Source organism: Coregonus lavaretus (assembly GCF_964263955.1).
Source record: "Coregonus lavaretus genome assembly, contig: HAP1_SCAFFOLD_601, whole genome shotgun sequence".
NCBI lineage: Eukaryota > Metazoa > Chordata > Actinopteri > Salmoniformes > Salmonidae > Coregonus > Coregonus lavaretus.
The window spans coordinates 31,833-52,500 of record NW_028165085.1 but is presented as its reverse complement, the minus strand read 5'-3'; the positions used below and the strand labels follow the sequence as shown (position 1 = coordinate 52,500).

General features: G+C 43.0%; 1 protein-coding gene across 1 annotated transcript in view; it reads left to right on the top strand.

Annotated features, from left to right (window-relative positions):
* Positions 1–20,668, top strand: part of LOC311116286 (ankyrin repeat and IBR domain-containing protein 1-like) — a 72,710-nt gene that overhangs the window by 35,631 nt on the left and 16,411 nt on the right. Inside the window, exons 10-17 of the mRNA XM_084191388.1 lie at positions 5,541–5,629; positions 7,334–7,464; positions 11,161–11,295; positions 12,387–12,473; positions 12,822–12,888; positions 13,099–13,244; positions 13,710–13,888; positions 14,128–14,179. Of these exons, the coding sequence (XP_084047514.1) occupies positions 5,541–5,629; positions 7,334–7,464; positions 11,161–11,295; positions 12,387–12,473; positions 12,822–12,888; positions 13,099–13,244; positions 13,710–13,888; positions 14,128–14,179 (886 nt within the window). The remainder of the gene's footprint in view (positions 1–5,540; positions 5,630–7,333; positions 7,465–11,160; positions 11,296–12,386; positions 12,474–12,821; positions 12,889–13,098; positions 13,245–13,709; positions 13,889–14,127; positions 14,180–20,668) is intronic.

Here is a 20,668-nt window from a genome sequence, read left to right as displayed (position 1 = left end):
GCAAAGGGACACCGTTTCCCTGGTCAGTGCTGCTTGCTCTGTGTTCCATAGGGGTAATTTACATTTTAAATTTTAGTCATTTAGCAGACGCTCTTATCCAGAGCGACTTACAGTTAAGATGCACTTGGAACAACAGCTTATAAAGACTTCATAGAGCATTGATCAAGTCTTCATAAGCACCACATGCATAGATCAGGGGCTATCTATCGACTGTGGCAGAGAACACCTCTTCTGCTGGTCAGTTCTGCTGTTGTCCACCGGGGGGCCACTACATGTGTTAAAATGTAAACTAACAACGGCTTAGAAAGGCTTTATAGAGCAGTACGTAGGCGCTTCACAGATCATTCATAGGCATTACATGCTGCGCTGCACTACACATCTCCTTTTTCAGCTGCTCTTTGTCAATAGGGAGAACACACAGATACTGGCATAAATATACATTTGTACATTTGCATTTTAAAATGCAAAGAAATGTCTCTGCTGTCAAGACTTTATTTTCATGTTGGCTATGGTGCCCTGCAACGTTCCATAACATACTTACTTATTTAACCACTTGAGTTCTTCTCCTGCTATTAATGTCCCACTCACCTGTTTCTCCTCAAGAGAATAGGATTAGAATCTACAGGTATACGTTAGGGATTAGACCTACCTGGACTGTGGCCCTCCCCTCACTCGCTGTCCCTCGCTGGCTCACAATGAAAGATGCAAGTGTTTCTGTTCTCGGAAGTACGGCAGGCTAATCAGTCTCCTCCGTTCCAAAATGACTGAATCTTAACACTTCTTCCGCTAGGAATCGACTCCTTTATTTCTGCTAAATGTCTCGGTATTTAACAAACTTTAAAGTACCTTTTTTTTTTTTTTAGGAGAGCGTGGTCTGCGCGCAGGCAGATCGAGATTATTTGATTGGCAGTTCTGGTCCCCCTAGTGATGGACCATTAGTCCCGCTTCAGAAGCGGCATTCCTCAACAGACAAGTAAAATGCCCGTTCAGTCTCCAGAGAAGATGTACCCTTCCGCACAAACAAACATGCCATAACCAAGGTGCTTTCGAGGGTATATGACTGCGGCAGATAACTTCGTTGTCCGGCCCTTAGCAGTCATAAAGGAGTAACAGGACTATTATTCTGTGTTGTGAATTAATGTGGGATTTTATATTTTCTTATCTTTTTAACGGAAAGTATGTATAAACGTTAAGCAAAATTGTCCGTTTGTCCCATCCCTAGTAGACATGCCACTCTCTTCACACCTGGTTCAGCCGTGCCATGGTTCAGCAGGCCATCAACCCTTAAGGAAGTTGGTTAAGAAAATATATAATGTGTGCTTGCATGTTTCCAGCATCCCATGGTCTCTTTCTGCATGAGGTTTTTGTGTGTGACTGTGTGTGCGTACGTCCCCATTGCTATAAGTGTGTGTGTGTGTGCGCTTGCTTGCTTGTGTGTGTGTGTGTGTGTGTGTGTGTACACATTCTCATCTAGTCTGTGTTCGTATTGGTCTCTCTGTGTGCTGGGCCTGGCTGGCATGGGAGCAGGCAGAGAGTGGTACCATCTCTGGGACTCTACCTTCTGTCCCTACCGACAGGGTTGGGGGCCGTATCCACATTTTTCATATCGTCATACCGTCCTTCTCGCATCCCGGGATTTAGGGTATTACCTAGTGCTTAGTATACAAGGGGGGTTTCCAAAAAAACGCAGAAAAGCCCATTGGGCGTCTATTACCAGAATGTTAACAAAATTAGCACAAGTAATAGCGATGGAGGCTGCTAGCTAAACATGCTAATGAGCACAAATGAAAATAAGGGAATTTGCAAAGTCGCATAAAGTTATACATAGTAGAGAACCAATATGGATTTTTTTTAGGGCCGATAGCGATTTTTGGGGGTCAAGGAGGCAGATGGCCAATACTTCCCACGGGGGGCCAGTATGAAAAAAATATATAAAAAAAATAATAATGAATGCACTCACTAACTGTAAGTCGCTCTGGATAAGAGCGTCTGCTAAATGACTAAAATGTAAAATGTAAATGTAATACTTCAGGCCGATATTCAATATCATTCGATTAGAAAAATTACAAACTTTCCCAGAAAAAGCCATGTGTGCATTAATACAAACAATACATGTGACTTTGTTTTTACCAAACTAACTACATAACATAATGGTAATTACATTTTACAAAAAATAGTCACGGTGGTTACAGAGGGTGCAACAGGTCAGCACCTCGGGAGTAAATGTCAGTTGGCTTTTCACGGCAGAGCGTTCAGAGGTCGAGACAGCATGTGTGGGGAGGGTCAGTTGGCTTTTCACGGCAGAGCGTTCAGAGGTCGAGACAGCATGTGTGGGGAGGGTCAGTTGGCTTTTCACGGCAGAGCGTTCAGAGGTCGAGACAGCATGTGTGGGGAGGGTCAGTTGGCTTTTCACGGCAGAGCGTTCAGAGGTCGAGACAGCATGTGTGGGGAGGGTCAGTTGGCTTTTCACGGCAGAGCGTTCAGAGGTCGAGACAGCATGTGCGGGGAGGGTCAGTTGGCTTTTCACGGCAGAGCGTTCAGAGGTCGAGACAGCATGTGCGGGGAGGGTCAAGAGAGAGAGTGATAGGGGAGAGTCTAGACAGTAGATCCGGGACAAGGTAGCAAGCTAGACAAAGTTATCCCTGAACAGGGCCAACCAGGCAGGATATAACCCCACACAACTAAAGGGATATCAACAGGCCACTAACTTACTACCCTGTCAAAGACTCCAGTTACCCAAGTCATAGACTGTTATTTTTGCTACCGCACGGCAAGCGGTACCGGAGTGCCAAGTCTAGGTCCAAAAGGCTCCTTAACAGCTTCTGCCCCCAAGCCATAAGACTGCTGAACAATTAATCTCCAAGTGGAGAGAGGGGAACTGGCCAGGCAGAGACAGCAAGGGTGGTTCGTCACTCCAGTGCCTTGCCGTTCACCTTCACACCCCTGGGCCAGACTGCACTTAATCATAAGACCTACTGAAGAGATGAGTCTTCAGTAAAGACTTGTGACCAAGTCTGCGTACCAGGCATACCATTTCATAAACATGGAGCTCTATAGGAGAAAGCCCTGCCTCCAGCTGTTTGCTTAGAAATTAGCAAGTAAAATTTAGGGGTCGCGTTAATGCAAAATTCTTTGTTTTTCACGCGGGAAAAATAGATAAAACGCATAAGAAATGTCTTGCTGCGTTTTGGAAACGCAGATGTAAAATGCTTCTTATTGTAATTTCTGCTCGGCTTCAGACTAATGTTGTGCTTCAGTTGCACTTCTCCACTGGGATGAGAATTCACACAAACTGGCCTTCTATCAACAGACCGTGTAGCCAGCTTACTTTTCTGTGGTAAAATGCAAGATTAACTTTAAGCAAAACATTAGGAAATGTAGTTGGCTACATTCTTTCTGTGATAAATATTAGAAATATGATGGCTATGCATAGTTTTACAATAAAAATACCTTTCTTTTTCATTGTAAGGTCATTTACTTGTGTGGTTGCCATTCAAATAGCGTTGCACGTCCCTGATCACTCGATTGAAGCAAAAAATACTGTTGACTTTCAATATAAAACGTGACCCCTGTCAATACGCAGCTGGACTCACCTGCTCCCGCTTTCTCCCGTCGTGCTATTTACAAACAAACACAAGACTGACTCAACTACGGTAAGATTCATAATATAAAATAATGTGACGGGTGAAATGAAGAACGTGATCTGCTTTATCTCCTAACATACTGCACAAGTTGACTGCAGGGATTGACTTAAAAAGTAGCTACAAATATAAACGTTTAGTTTCAACGGTATTGAAAAAGCATCCCGTGGCTATTTCCGAAATACCCCGGTATATGGTATATATTGTATACATCCCAAGCCTACCGACCAACACAACCATGGCCCAGCCCTGGTCCTGCTCAACGTATCCCCAGGTTCCCAGTGATGCCATGACCCTCCCAATACATCCTCACGCATCAATGCCCTCTCCTCCTCCACCAGTGAAAAACACTGCTGATTTCAGCCATCACCCAGACAATTATAAAGTGATGTTCTTGTCCCTTACAATGCAGTTCTGCTGGGGAACATCAGTGTTATCAAACACATAGCATTAAAAAAATATATATATATACAGGTAACTGCCAAAATAAAGGAAACGCCAACATAAAGTGTCTTAATAGAGCGTTGGGTCACCACGAGCCGCCAGAACAGCTTCAACGCACCTTGGAAATAGATTCTACAACTGTCTGGAACTCTGTTGGAGGGGATGCGGTGCCGTTCTTCCACCAGAAATTCCATCATTTGGTTGATGGTGGTGGAAAATGCTGTTTCAGGCGCCGCTCCAGAATCTCTCATAAGTGTTCAATTGGGTTGAGATCTGGTGTCTCACACCCATACACACACACACACACACACACACCCTTTAAGCCCCCCATGCTCCTTCGAGACCCCTCTTTCAAAGTCACTGAGATCTCTTCTAGCCATGGTGGTCAAAATAAGGGGCAACTGGGCATTTTTATACATGACCCAAACGTGATGTGGAAGCACCTGCTTTCAATATACTTTGTATCCCTCGTTTACTCGAGTGTTTTCTTTTATTTTGCAAAGTTACCTGTATATATTTATTCAGGTAAAAAAATAATTGTTAAAAGGCAGTGCTTCTCAATCCTGGTCCAGGGGACCCAACGGGGCGCACACCCCCAGCCCCACCCCCACACACCCAACCCATTTACATTTACATTTATGTCATTTAGCAGACGCTCTTATCCAGAGCGACTTACAGTTACTGAATACATATTTTTTTTTTATATACTGGCCCCCCGTGGGAATCGAACCCACAACCCTGGCGTTGCAAACGCCATGCTCTTTTAACTGAGCTACATCCCTGCCGGCCATTCCCTCCCCTACCCTGGACCAATTGTGCGCCGCCCATGAGTCTCCCGGTCACGGCCGGCTGCGACAGAGCCTGGATTCGAACCAGGATCTAGTGGCACAGTTAGCACTGCGATGCAGTGCCTTAGACCACTGCGCCACTCGGGAGACCAGTGGCGCAACCCAAGTGAGAGGTTCGATGATGAGTTGAATAGAGCTAGGGATCTCAAAGCATTTTGATTCTGCATTCTATCCTGTCTATTCATTGTCTGTTTGAAAAACACACGCATTACTTAGATTAGTGGTAGAAGATGTAACTGTTCTCTCTTATCATCTTAGAACACAAAGATGTTCCATACTGCATTCCGTGGTCTGCTACTGTCATGTCTGTGGTATCTGAGTAATGCATGGGTTGTGTTCCGAGACAGAACATTTATAGACAAGTGGTATAAGGAGTATGACGTGTCTGGAGGGTAAACTCTACTGACTGACTGACTGTCTGTCTGTATGTCTGTCTGTCTGTCTGTCTGTCTGTCTGTCTGTCTGTCTTTCCGTCTGTCTGTCTTTCCGTCTGTCTGTCTTTCCGTCTGTCTGTCTTTCCGTCTGTCTGTCTCTGTCTCTGTCTGTCTGTCTGTCTGAAGTGTTATCATCAGTGGGGTAAACCAACACCATGTCTGTCTGTCTCCAGGGAGTGCCAGGGAGAAGCCCATGAACCATGTGACTGCCAGACATGGACGATGTGGCTGGCTAAAGTTACTGAGATGAGACCCCAAGAACGTGAGCACCTCTACCTATTAATGTCTTAGTTTTCTAAAGAAAACCAGTATACTTCTTAATCTGCTGTTGTTGTACGTCTCTTTCACCTCCTGAAGACTGTTGATACCCCTTCACACACTGTGGCTTCTGGCCTTCTGCAGTTCCACATTACAACACTCTACCTGTGCCTTTTGACTGAAGCAGAAATATTTGTGAGCGCAGTTTAGTCACCCAAACAGCTTCCTACTGAAGGAGCCACAAGCCCACATGTTTGTTTCTGTGTGATGATATGGACACGCTGCCTTACAGATATAAAATAAACTCAAAACAAATGCAGCTGTATCAGGTCAGTGATGCTAGGCTTGATATCTACCATCCGTTGATGGACCGTTCACTTCACGCACTCAAGTCCTTGTCTGTGTCTCAAACACCACCCCTATTCCCTATATAGAGCACTACTTTTGACCAGAGCCTATATAGTGAATAGGGCGCAATTTGGGACTCAGTCCTGCTCACATCACCACTTCAGATGCTAGCTACACATAACACTAGGTTTCAGATGCTAGCTACAGATAACACTAGGTTTCAGATGCTAGCTACAGACAACACTAGGTTTCAGATGCTAGCTACAGACGACACTAGGTTTCAGATGCTAGCTACAGACGACACTAGGTTTCAGATGCTAGCTACAGACAACACTAGGTTTCAGATGCTAGCTACAGACAACACTAGGTTTCAGATGCTAGCTACAGACAACACTAGGTTTCAGATGCTAGCTACAGACAACACTAGGTTTCAGATGCTAGCTACAGACAACACTAGGTTTCAGATGCTAGCTACAGATAACACTAGGTTTCAGATGCTAGCTACAGATAACACTAGGTTTCAGATGCTAGCTACACATAACACTAGGTTTCAGATGCTAGCTACAGATAATACTAGGTTTCAGATGCTAGCTACAGACAACACTAGGTTTCAGATGCTAGCTACACATAACACTAGGTTTCAGATGCTAGCTACAGATAATACTAGGTTTCAGGCAGGAATAAAAGTTGTTATTGTTGTGCTTTAAACCATTCTCCCCAGGTGCTTTTGTTCTGGTTTTAAAAGCTGTCACGGTTCCATTCAAATCAAATCAAATCAAATTGTATTGGCCACATGCGCCGAATACAACAAGTGCAGACATTACCGTGAAATGCTTACTTACATTCTGTTCAGTCAGGGGTTTTCTCAAATGGCACCCTATTCCCTACATAGTGTACTACTTTTGACCATAAACCCCTGTGTGTCCTGGTCAAAAGTAGTGCACTATATAGGGAATAGGGTGCCATTTGGGACACAGCTAGAGAATAAAGTGTTTCAAAAGCAGCGATTACCGTCAGCGTGAATGGGCTATCAGAGAGAACACACACACACACACACACACACACACACACACACACACACACGCTGTAGGTTGTAAGAACACTACCACTTTTTCCTCTCCGACTCCTGAGCTGTGGAATAATGCCATGTTCAGTTAGTGGTCTGTTGTGTTGTTGTTTTCTGGGAAGTGGCTGGTGTGAGTGATGTTCAGTTAGTGGTCTGTTGTGTTGTTGTTTTCTGGGAAGTGGCTGGTGTGAGTGATGTTCAGTTAGTGGTCTGTTGTGTTGTTGTTTTCTGGGAAGTGGCTGGTGTGAGTGATGTTCAGTTAGTGGTCTGTTGTGTTGTTGTTTTTCTGGGAAGTGGCTGGTGTGACTGAAGCCTTTGAAGATGCAGCCAACTGCTTGTGGTTACTCACCAACGCCAAACCCTGCGCCAACTGCAAGTCCCCTATTCAGAAGAACGAAGGCTGCAACCACATGCAGTGTGCTAAGGTAGGTAGGCCACAGTGTCCCAAATGACACCTCACTCCCTATACAGTGCACTACTTTTGACCAGAGTCTGTGGGCCCTGTTCAGATGTAGTGCACTAAATAGGGAATGGGGGTGCCATTTGGGAGGTAATCAGAGTTGGGAGGACTGAGGAATGTTATAATGTTAGATACGCCAGGGAATGTATTTGAGACCTAGAGCTATCTGGAAAATGCTGTTTTGCTATGGTCAGGGAAAGTAGGGCAACTCTGTGATGGTGTGAAGCTCTAAGGGTCTAATCATGTTCAAACCTCTGAAACTCAATGGCCTTCAGAAAGCATTCATACCTCTTGACTTATTTCACATTTTGTGTTAATCAAAATGGATTAAATATATTTTTTTCTCACCCATCTACACACAATACCCCGTAATGACAATGTGAAAACATGTTTTTAGAAATATTTGCAAATTGATTGAAAATGAAATACAGAAATATCTCATTTACATACAGTACCAGTCAAAAGTTTGGACACACATACTCATTCCAGGGTTTTTCTTTATTTTTACTATTTTCTACATTGTAGAATAATAGTGAAGACATCAGAACTATGAAATAACACATATGGAATCATGTAGTAACCAAAAAAGTGTTAAACATATCAAAATATATTTTATATTTGAGATTCTTCAAATAGGAACATTTTAGTAAGCAACTCCAGTGTAGATACGGCCTTGTGTTTTAGGTTATTGTCATGCTGAAAGGTGAATTTGTCTCCCAGTGTCTGTTGGAAAGCAGACTGAACCAGGTTTTCCTCAAGGATTTTGCCTGTGCTGAGCTCTATTCCGTTTCTTTTTATCCTGAAAAACTTCCTAGTCCTTGCCGTTGACAAGCATACCCATAACATGATGCAGCCACCACCATGCTTGAAAATATATGAAGAGTGGTACTCAGTGATGTGTTGTGTTGGATTTGCCCCAAATATAACACTTTCTATTCAGGACATAAAGGTAATTTCTATGCCACATTTTTTGCAGTTTTACTTTAGTGCCTTAATGCAAACAGGAGGCATGTTTTGGAATATTTTTATTCTGTACAGGCTTCCTTCTTTTCAACTCTGTCATTGAGGTTAGTATTGTGGAGTAACTACAATGTTGTTGATCCATCCTGAGTTTTTTCCTATCACAGCCATTGAACTCTCGAACTGTTTTGAAGTCACCATTGGCCTCATGGTGAAATCTCTGAGGGGTTTCTTTCCTCTCCGGCAACTGAGTTAGGAAGGACGCCTGTATTTTTGTAGTGATTTGTTTTTTTTCCCCTTCTCAATCCATTTGAATTCAGGCCCATTTTAATGATTGAATAAGTTAGTTGTTAATGATATACCCGCCATGACACTGATGACCACCGCTGTATGAGAAGCATGTCTCCAACAGCCATTAAAACATGTCTCACGTTCAACACAACCAGAAAGGAGAGAAGAGATGTGTCACTAGGCCTGTGTCACGTCCACCAGTGCTGCTCATCTGTGGCTGAAAGAGATGAATAGGTATGTTGAGAGTAGAGAGACACGGGCCTTGGGGACTGTCGTCCGCTCTGTGCTAGCCTGAGGGCTGTAGTGACAGGCCCGTTGTACTGCGTGATGTTGTAGGGCTGTAGTGACAGGCCCGTTGTACTGCGTGATGTTGGAGGGCTGTAGTGACAGGCCCGTTGTACTGCGTGATGTTGTAGGGCTGTAGTGACTGGCCCGTTGTACTGCGTGATGTTGTAGGGCTGTAGTGACTGGCCCGTTGTACTGCGTGATGTTGTAGGGCTGTAGTGACAGGCCCGTTGTACTGCGTGATGTTGGAGGGCTGTAGTGACAGGCCCGTTGTACTGCGTGATGTTGTAGGGCTGTAGTGACAGGCCCGTTGTACTGCGTGATGTTGGAGGGCTGTAGTGACAGGCCTGTTGTACTGCGTGATGTTGGAGGGCTCTCTCTCTCTCTCTCTCTCTCTCTCTCTCTCTCTCTCTCTGTCACTCTCTCTCTGTCTCTGTCTCTGTCTCTCTCTCTCCCTCTCTCTCTCTCTGTCTCTCTCTCTGTCTCTCTCTCTGTCACTCTCTCTGTCTCTCTCTATGTCTCTCTCTCTCTCTGTCACTCTCTCTCTGTCTCGCTCTCTCTCTCTCTCTGTCTCTCTCTCTCTCTCTCTCTCTCTCTCTCTCACTCCTCCTCCCTCTGTCACTATATACTATAGATTATCTTGAGTGTCATTCAAGTCCTGTCTCCTCAGGACAACAGTGGTTTCAGCTGATGGCTTTGTGTTTTAGCAGACAGCAAAGCAGTGTTTCTAGTGGGAATCACCTAGGGCTGAATAGGATTGTAAATCATGTGGAAAGGTAGTGGTGTTTGGTGGTTTTAACTCTAGTCGTACATTTCCCCCAGAGGGATAGATCTGGAAGCAGTGTGTAAACGGATGGAGTGACTGGTGGCAGATCAAAGAACACATACAGACCATTGATTTTAGTTTTAAGCCACAGGGGCGTTCCAGCCCCTCTTAGATTCAGGCCAGCTACCCAGCCACAGACCATCTTTGGCCGGCTCCCCAGCCACAGACCATCTTTGGCCAGCTCCCCAGCCACAGACCATCTTTGGCCGGCTCCCCAGCCACAGACCATCTTTGGCCGGCTCCCCAGCCACAGACCATCTTTGGCCGGCTCCCCAGCCACAGACCATCTTTGGCCGGCTCCCGTATGGGTCCCAGGCTTTAGCCATGCAGAGGTTAGGGCCTTGGTGTTTCCTGCTGCTGACTGACTACCTTTAGCCATGCAGAGGTTAGGGCCTTGGTGTTTCCTGCTGCTGACTGACTACCTTTAGCCATGCAGAGGTTAGGGCCTTGGTGTTTCCTGCTGCTGACTGACTACCTTTAGCCATGCAGAGGTTAGGGCCTTGGTGTTTCCTGCTGCAGACTGACTACCTTTAGCCATGCAGAGGTTAGGGCCTTGGTGTTTCCTGCTGCTGACTGACTACCTTTAGCCATGCAGAGGTTAGGGCCTTGGTGTTTCCTGCTGCTGACTGACTACCTTTAGCCATGCAGAGGTTAGGGCCTTGGTGTTTCCTGCTGCTGACTGACTACCTTTAGCCATGCAGAGGTTAGGGCCTTGGTGTTTCCTGCTGCTGACTGACTACCTTTAGCCATGCAGAGGTTAGTGCCTTGGTGTTTCCTGCTGCTGACTGACTACCTTTAGCCATGCAGAGGTTAGGGCCTTGGTGTTTCCTACTACTGACTGACTACCTTTAGCCATGCAGAGGTTAGGGCCTTGGTGTTTCCTGCTGCTGACCGACTACCTTTAGCCATGCAGAGGTTAGGGCCTTGGTGTTTCCTACTACTGACTGACTACCTTTAGCCATGCAGAGGTTAGGGCCTTGGTGTTTCCTGCTGCTGACCGACTACCTTTAGCCATGCAGAGGTTAGGGCCTTGGTGTTTCCTGCTGCTGACTGACTACCTTTAGCCATGCAGAGGTTAGGGCCTTGGTGTTTCCTGCTGCTGACTGACTACCTTTAGCCATGCAGAGGTTAGGGCCTTGGTGTTTCCTGCTGCTGACCGACTACCTTTAGCCATGCAGAGGTTAGGGCCTTGGTGTTTCCTGCTGCTGACTGACTACCTTTAGCCATGCAGAGGTTAGGGCCTTGGTGTTTCCTGCTGCAGACTGACTACCTCCTCTCCCCTCTCTTCCTCCCTCCCAGTGTAAGTATGACTTCTGCTGGATCTGTCTGGAGGAATGGAAGAAACACAGCTCATCTACGGGAGGCTACTACCGCTGTACCCGCTATGAGGTCATCAACCAGGTGGAGGAGCAGAAGAAAGACATGACTGTGGAGGTGGAGTACACACACACACACACACACACTACAGACACACACACACACACACTACACACACAGACACACACACACACACTATACACTACACACACACACACACACACTACACACACAGACACACAGACACACACACACACTATACACACACACACACACACACACACAGACACACACACACTACACACACACAGACACACACACACTACACACACACACTACACACTACCCACACACACATACACAGACACACACACACACACACACACACAGACACACAGACACATACACACACTACACACACACACACACACTACACACACTACACATACACACACTACACACACACACACACATACACAGACACACACACACACACTACACACACACACACACACACACACACACACACACACACACACACACACACACACACACACACACACAGACTGACTCAGTCACAGTCCTCCTCCATCACAGATGACCAGAGGGTCATCCACATGTTGTTAATGTACTTCTGCAGGACACCTTTATCCTGTGTTATATTCCTGTACTCCACCAAGACCAGCCCTGCCCTGCCAGGGAGAGATGAGAGACTGGAGGCAATAAGAATCAGTGTTTTGTCATTGCTGGCAGGTACACATCAGAGCACACTGTGGCCGGCTGAATTGACGCACCTATCCCCATAGGACTCTGGTTAAAAGTAGTGCACTATATAGGGAATAGGGTGCCATTTGGGACGCACTGTGAGTCTAGAGCAGAGGTGGGGAAGCGTTTTGTCTGGAGGGCCACTTCGGGATTTAGAATTTCAACGGAGGGCTCACAGTTTCTTTTTTGACCGATTTTTTTTGATGTTTTCTAAATCAATTTGCGGGCCAAAAATAGGGCAGTTATTTGAAAACGTATAGGTTCATTATAATTTCTTCATACCTTCTATTTGGTTTTAGATAGTGGGGGTGGAGTGTTTTTTTTAACCATCTTTTTTTTACTCAAACCTCACGCGGGCCGGATTAAATGGGCTCGCAGGGCCGTAGTTTGCCCAACCCTGGACTAGCGGTAACACTCACTGTCTTGTCTTCTTGTCATTGCAGGCTGAGAGGAAGCACAACAGCTTCCAAGAACTGGACCGCTTTATGCATTACTACACCCGCTTCAGGAACCATGAACACAGCTACCAGGTAAGAACTGGACCGCTTCAGGAACCATGAACACAGCTACCAGGTAAGAACTGGACCGCTTCAGGAACCATGAACACAGCTACCAGGTAAGAACTGGACCGCTTTATGCATTACTACACCCGCTTCAGGAACCATGAACACAGCTACCAGGTAGGAACTGGACCGCTTCAGGAACCATGAACACAGCTGCGTTTGTGTAACTCCTATCAGTTTTGTATTAGTAAGTCCTGGTGTAGTCTGATACCAGCCCTGTCCAGGTAAGTAGGGCAGAGCTGGGTTTGTTTTAACTGTCTTGTAGCGTCGGTACGTCCTGATGTGGGACGTTACCCTGTCCGTTCTTCTGTCCAGCTGGAGCAGCGTCTGCTGAAGACAGCCAAAGAAAAGATGGAACAGCTGAGCGGGGCGTTGAGTGGAAGTATGTGGATATTCCTCGTTTCAATGTTTTGTTCAGTTGTTTGCAGATAGCCATTTCACATAAATAGACCGACACACACAGACCGCAATCATACGGTGGAGATGTTTTTAAATTACGCTCTAAAATGCTTAAATCTTATCACATTTCTGAATGGGATATGATGAGTCGGTGTGTGTGAGATAGGAATCATATTGCATATTGACCTCTCAGGAGAAGGAGGCCCGCCTGACACTACGTTCATTGAAGATGCGGTCCTGGAGCTTCTGAAGACACGCCGCATACTCAAGTGCTCTTACCCCTACGGCTTCTTCCTGGAGACCAAATCCACCAAGAAAGAGATTTTTGAACTCATGCAGGTAGGAACGGATCTTAGAGAAAGGAAGGCGGTTCACTTCACAGTTCACACCAATCGTATAAAACATTTGAAATGTCTGGTCAAAAACCTACTTCCTCTCAAACAGTGAGGTTTTAAACGTACTTCTTCTCAAACACTGAGGTTTTTAAACCTACTTCCTCTCAAACACTGAGGTTTTAAACCTACTTCCTCTCAAACACTGAGGTTTTTAAACCTACTTCCTCTCAAACACTGAGGTTTTTAACCTACTTCCTCTCAAACACTGAGGTAAAAAAAAAATAACAGGTGTTGTTGTGAGGAACCCTTTTAACGCTCTTCGTTAATATGACTTCCTCACACGGCTGACCCGCTCATTAGGGCAGATTGAAGAGGTATAAAAACTATACAGCTAAGAGAGATTGTACAAACTACTTTTCCCTCTACAGTTTGTAGCCTTTTTGACTTGTCTCTTCCTGTCTGTGTGTAGACCGACTTGGAGATGGTGACCGAGGACCTAGCTCAGAAAGTCAACCGGCCTTACCTCCGAACTCCGCGCCATAAGATCATCCGAGCGGCCTGTTTGGTGCAGCAGAAGAGACAGGAGTTCCTGGCCTCCGTCGCCCGCGGGGTGGCCCCCAGCGACTCCCCAGAGGTCCCTAGACGCAGGTGGGAACCCCTGACCCCACCCCCACACAACCTTTACATTACCCCTGACCCCTCACAAACTCTTTCAGTCCCCAATTCAATCAATTGCAGATAAAGGTCACCCCCACTGTGGGTTCACTCAGTATGTTTTCTGGTGCAGTTGCTGTGTTCTGTTCTCTCTCCACTAATTGAAGTGTTTAAAAAAAAAAAAAAACGTAACAGAATAACTGCTATTACAGTTCTACTTTTTGTATTTCCAGTTTCGGGGGAGGAACGTGGGACTGGGAGTATTTGGGCTTTGCATCTCCTGAGGTAAGTAAATATCTAGTTAACTAACTGTTGTAGGCATGAATATCTAGCTAAATGTCAACGACCTCTGTGAATGTCTAGTTAATCAGTATGTGAGTGACTATTATAAAGTTAATAGATCTATTTAATACATCATGTGACTATTAGAAAGTTAATAGATCTATTTAATACATCATGTGACTATTAGAAAGTTAATAGAGCTATTTAATACATCATGTGACTATTAGAAAGTTAATAGAGCTATTTAATACATCATGTGACTATTAGAAAGTTAATAGAGCTATTTAATACATCATGTGACTATTAGAAAGTTAATAGAGCTACTTAATACATCATGTGACTACTAGAAAGTTAATAGATCTATTTAATACATCATGTGACTATTAGAAAGTTAATAGAGCTATTTAATACATCATGTGACTATTAGAAAGTTAATAGAGCTATTTAATACATCATGTGACTATTAGAAAGTTAATAGAGCTACTTAATACATCATGTGACTATTAGAAAGTTAATAGAGCTATTTAATACATCATGTGACTATTAGAAAGTTAATAGAGCTATTTAATACATCATCTGACTATTAGAAAGTTAATAGAGCTATTTAATACATCATGTGACTATTAGAACGTTAATAGAGCTACTTAATACATCATGTGACTACTAGAAAGTTAATAGATCTATTTAATACATCATGTGACTATTAGAAAGTTAATAGAGCTATTTAATACATCATGTGACTATTAGAAAGTTAATAGATCTATTTAATACATCATGTGACTATTAGAAAGTTAATAGAGCTACTTAATACATCATGTGACTATTAGAAAGTTAATAGAGCTATTTAATACATCATGTGACTATTAGAAAGTTAATAGATCTATTTAATACATCATGTGACTATTAGAAAGTTAATAGAGCTACTTAATACATCATGTGACTATTAGAAAGTTAATAGAGCTATTTAATACATCATGTGACTATTAGAAAGTTAATAGATCTATTTAATACATCATGTGACTATTAGAAAGTTAATAGAGCTATTTAATACATCATGTGACTATTAGAAAGTTAATAGAGCTACTTAATACATCATGTGACTATTAGAAAGTTAATAGAGCTATTTAATACATCATGTGACTATTAGAAAGTTAATAGAGCTACTTAATACATCATGTGACTATTAGAAAGTTAATAGAGCTACTTAATACATCATGTGACTATTAGAAAGTTAATAGAGCTACTTAATACATCATGTGACTATTAGAATAAGTTTCCAGTTGGTTTAAATGTTGCAGATAGTTTGATAACAACAGTGTTCCAGCTAGAAGGGATAGATATCCTGGGAAGTATAGAGAAGGTATTGAGATATAAATGATTTAATGATCTGCTGGGAGGTCTGTTCCATTAAGATCTCCCTGAGGAAACCTCTCGGTACTGGGAGGATCAGGGAATGATCAGAGAACTGTCGTGCTACAGGAAGCCTGCAGCGGGTATAACTTACAACTACTGAAGACACAAGGATCATTCAGAGCAGCCCTTTTTTAAACCCCTGATCTAGCACACATGATTCAAGTAGTGAAGGGCTTGACGATTAATAGACCAGTTGAATCAGGTGTGGAATGACTTTGGGTCCCCGAGGAGAGGTTTCAGAGAGGCTGATTATGAGGACAAAGCGATACTTCTCTCTGTCAGATGATTGCTGAATCACTAAACATTGGATTGCCTTTCATGTTTGGTTTACTACCAATGGTTTGGTGATAAGTCTTGTTGCTATTGATTGGATCTTTTTCAATATTATTATTATTTATTTATCACATTTTATATTTGGTTTAGTAGATACATCTGCACAGCACTGATTGTATCAGATGGTTCTCAGTCAACTCAATTTTGAGTAATCTTGTAGAATTGAATGATGTACTAAATGTTCATTTAAATAGTGGCAGAGAAAATCTGTCACTTTGTAACATTGAGGCAGTAGGACTTGAGCCAAAGCTCTCTGGAAGGATATGGCTGTCACATTAACATAGGAGTTAAATTAGCCAACCTCTGAACTCTGGCCTCAGAGATATTACATCACTGCAGATAGATGGCTCTCAGTTAACTCTCGCAATGGGTTTGTCCCAAATGGCACCCTATTCCCTATATAGTGCACTTTGGGACCAGCTCAATAATCGTTTTAGGGAGGAAATAGGTTGCCCTTTGTGATGTAGCCAATGCCTGCAGATCAGATTCAGTTACTTGTGTTTTTAGAATAGTAACATAAAAGATACCGACACGAATGGGAATTTGTGACAGAAAGATCGGAGAGCATTCATTATAATCAAACACAAGCAGCAGCAATACTACAGTAGATGGGTCTATTCTGACCATGTTATACAGTAGATGGGTCTATTCTGACCATGTTATACAGTAGATGGGTCTATTCTGACCATGTTATACAGTAGATGGGTCTATTCTGACCATGTTATACAGTAGATGGGTCTATTCTGACCATGTTATACAGTAGATGGGTCTATTCTGACCATGTTATACAGTAGATGGGTCTATTCTGTCCATGTTATACAGTAGATGGGTCTATTCTGACCATGTTATACAGTAGATGGGTCTATTCTGTCTGACCATGTTATACAGTAGATGGGTCTATTCTGACCATGTTATACAGTAGATGGGTCTATTCTGACCATGTTATACAGTAGATGGGTCTATTCTGACCATGTTATACAGTAGATGGGTCTATTCTGTCTGACCATGTTATACAGTAGATGGGTCTATTCTGTCTGACCATGTTATACAGTAGATGGGTCTATTCTGACCATGTTATACAGTAGATGGGTCTATTCTGTCTGACCATGTTATACAGTAGATGGGTCTATTCTGTCTGACCATGTTATACAGTAGATGGTTCTATTCTGTCTGTCCATGTTATACAGTAGATGGGTCTATTCTGACCATGTTATACAGTAGATGGGTCTATTCTGTCTGACCATGTTATACAGTAGATGGGTCTATTCTGACCATGTTATACAGTAGATGGGTCTATTCTGTCTGACCATGTTATACAGTAGATGGGTCTATTCTGACCATGTTATACAGTAGATGGGTATATTCTGTCTGACCATGTTATACAGTAGATGGGTCTATTCTGACCATGTTATACAGTAGATGGGTCTATTCTGTCTGACCATGTTATACAGTAGATGGGTCTATTCTGACCATGTTATACAGTAGATGGGTCTATTCTGACCATGTTATACAGTAGATGGGTCTATTCTGACCATGTTATACAGTAGATGGGTCTATTCTGACCATGTTATACAGTAGATGGGTCTATTCTGTCTGACCATGTTATACAGTAGATGGGTCTATTCTGTCTGACCATGTTATACAGTAGATGGGTCTATTCTGACCATGTTATACAGTAGATGGGTCTATTCTGTCTGACCATGTTATACAGTAGATGGGTCTATTCTGACCATGTTATACAGTAGATGGGTCAATTCTGTCTGACCATGTTATACAGTAGATGGGTCTATTCTGACCATGTTATACAGTAGATGGGTCTATTCTGACCATGTTATACAGTAGATGGGTCTATTCTGACCATGTTATACAGTAGATGGGTCTATTCTGTCTGACCATGTTATACAGTAGATGGGTCTATTCTGACCATGTTATACAGTAGATGGGTCTATTCTGACCATGTTATACAGTAGATGGGTCTATTCTGACCATGTTATACAGTAGATGGGTCTATTCTGTCTGACCATGTTATACAGTAGATGGGTCTATTCTGACCATGTTATACAGTAGATGGGTCTATTCTGACCATGTTATACAGTAGATGGTCTATTCTGTCTGACCATGTTATACAGTAGATGGGTCTATTCTGACCATGTTATACAGTAGATGGGTCTATTCTGTCTGACCATGTTATACAGTAGATGGGTCTATTCTGTCTGACCATGTTATACAGTAGATGGATCTATTCTGACCATGTTATACAGTAGATGGGTCTATTCTGACCATGTTATACAGTAGATGGGTCTATTCTGACCATGTTATACAGTAGATGGGTCTATTCTGACCATGTTATACAGTAGATGGGTCTATTCTGACCATGTTATACAGTAGATGGGTCTATTCTGACCATGTTATACAGTAGATGGGTCTATTCTGTCTGACCATGTTATACAGTAGATGGGTCTATTCTGACCATGTTATACAGTAGATGGGTCTATTCTGTCTGACCATGTTATACAGTAGATGGGTCTATTCTGACCATGTTATACAGTAGATGGGTCTATTCTGACCATGTTATACAGTAGATTGGTCTATTCTGACCATGTTATACAGTAGATGGGTCTATTCTGACCATGTTATACAGTAGATGGGTCTATTCTGACCATGTTATACAGTAGATGGGTCTATTCTGTCTGACCATGTTATACAGTAGATGGGTCTATTCTGACCATGTTATACAGTAGATGGGTCTATTCTGACCATGTTATACAGTAGATGGGTCTATTCTGACCATGTTATACAGTAGATGGGTCTATTCTGACCATGTTATACAGTAGATGGGTCTATTCTGTCTGTCCATGTTATACAGTAGATGGTCTATTCTGTCTGACCATGTTATACAGTAGATGGGTCTATTCTGTCTGACCATGTTATACAGTAGATGGGTCTATTCTGTCTGACCATGTTATACAGTAGATGGGTCTATTCTGTCTGACCATGTTATACAGTAGATGGGTCTATTCTGACCATGTTATACAGTAGATGGGTCTATTCTGTCTGTCCATGTTATACAGTAGATGGGTCTATTCTGTCTGTCCATGTTATACAGTAGATGGGTCTATTCTGTCTGTCCATGTTATACAGTAGATGGGTCTATTCTGTCTGACCATGTTATACAGTAGATGGGTCTATTCTGTCTGACCATGTTATACAGTAGATGGGTCTATTCTGACCATGTTATACAGTAGATGGGTCTATTCTGTCTGACCATGTTATACAGTAGATGGGTCTATTCTGACCATGTTATACAGTAGATGGGTCTATTCTGTCTGACCATGTTATACAGTAGATGGGTCTATTCTGACCATGTTATACAGTAGATGGGTCTATTCTGTCTGACCATGTTATACAGTAGAGGGGTCTATTCTGACCATGTTATACAGTAGATGGGTCTATTCTGTCCATGTTATACAGTAGATGGGTCTATTCTGACCATGTTATACAGTAGATGGGTCTATTCTGACCATGTTATACAGTAGATGGGTCTATTCTGTCTGACCATGTTATACAGTAGATGGGTCTATTCTGACCATGTTATACAGTAGATGGGTCTATTCTGTCTGACCATGTTATACAGTAGATGGGTCTATTCTGTCTGACCATGTTATACAGTAGATGGGTCTATTCTGTCTGACCATGTTATACAGTAGATGGGTCTATTCTGACCATGTTATACAGTAGATGGGTCTATTCTGTCTGACCATGTTATACAGTAGATGGGTCTATTCTGACCATGTTATACAGTAGATGGGTCTATTCTGTCTGACCATGTTATACAGTAGATGGGTCTATTCTGTCTGACCATGTTATACAGTAGATGGGTCTATTCTGTCTGACCATGTTATACAGTAGATGGGTCTATTCTGACCATGTTATACAGTAGATGGGTCTATTCTGTCTGACCATGTTATACAGTAGATGGGTCTATTCTGACCATGTTATACAGTAGATGGGTCTATTCTGTCTGACCATGTTATACAGTAGATGGGTCTATTCTGTCTGACCATGTTATACAGTAGATGGGTCTATTCTGTCTGACCATGTTATACAGTAGATGGGTCTATTCTGACCATGTTATACAGTAGATGGGTCTATTCTGTCTGACCATGTTATACAGTAGATGGGTCTATTCTGACCATGTTATACAGTAGATGGGTCTATTCTGTCTGACCATGTTATACAGTAGATGGGTCTATTCTGTCTGACCATGTTATACAGTAGATGGGTCTATTCTGACCATGTTATACAGTAGATGGGTCTATTCTGACCATGTTATACAGTAGATGGGTCTATTCTGTCCATGTTATACAGTAGATGGGTCTATTCTGTCCATGTTATACAGTAGATGGGTCTATCCCGACCATGTTATACAGTAGATGGGTCTATTCTGTCCATGTTATACAGTAGATGGGTCTATTCTGTCTGACCATGTTATACAGTAGATGGGTCTATTCTGACCATGTTATACAGTAGATGGGTCTATTCTGACCATGTTATACAGTAGATGGGTCTATTCTGTCTGACCATGTTATACAGTAGATGGGTCTATTCTGACCATGTTATACAGTAGATGGGTCTATTCTGACCATGTTATACAGTAGATGGGTCTATTCTGTCCATGTTATACAGTAGATGGGTCTATTCTGTCCATGTTATACAGTAGATGGGTCTATTCTGACCATGTTATAC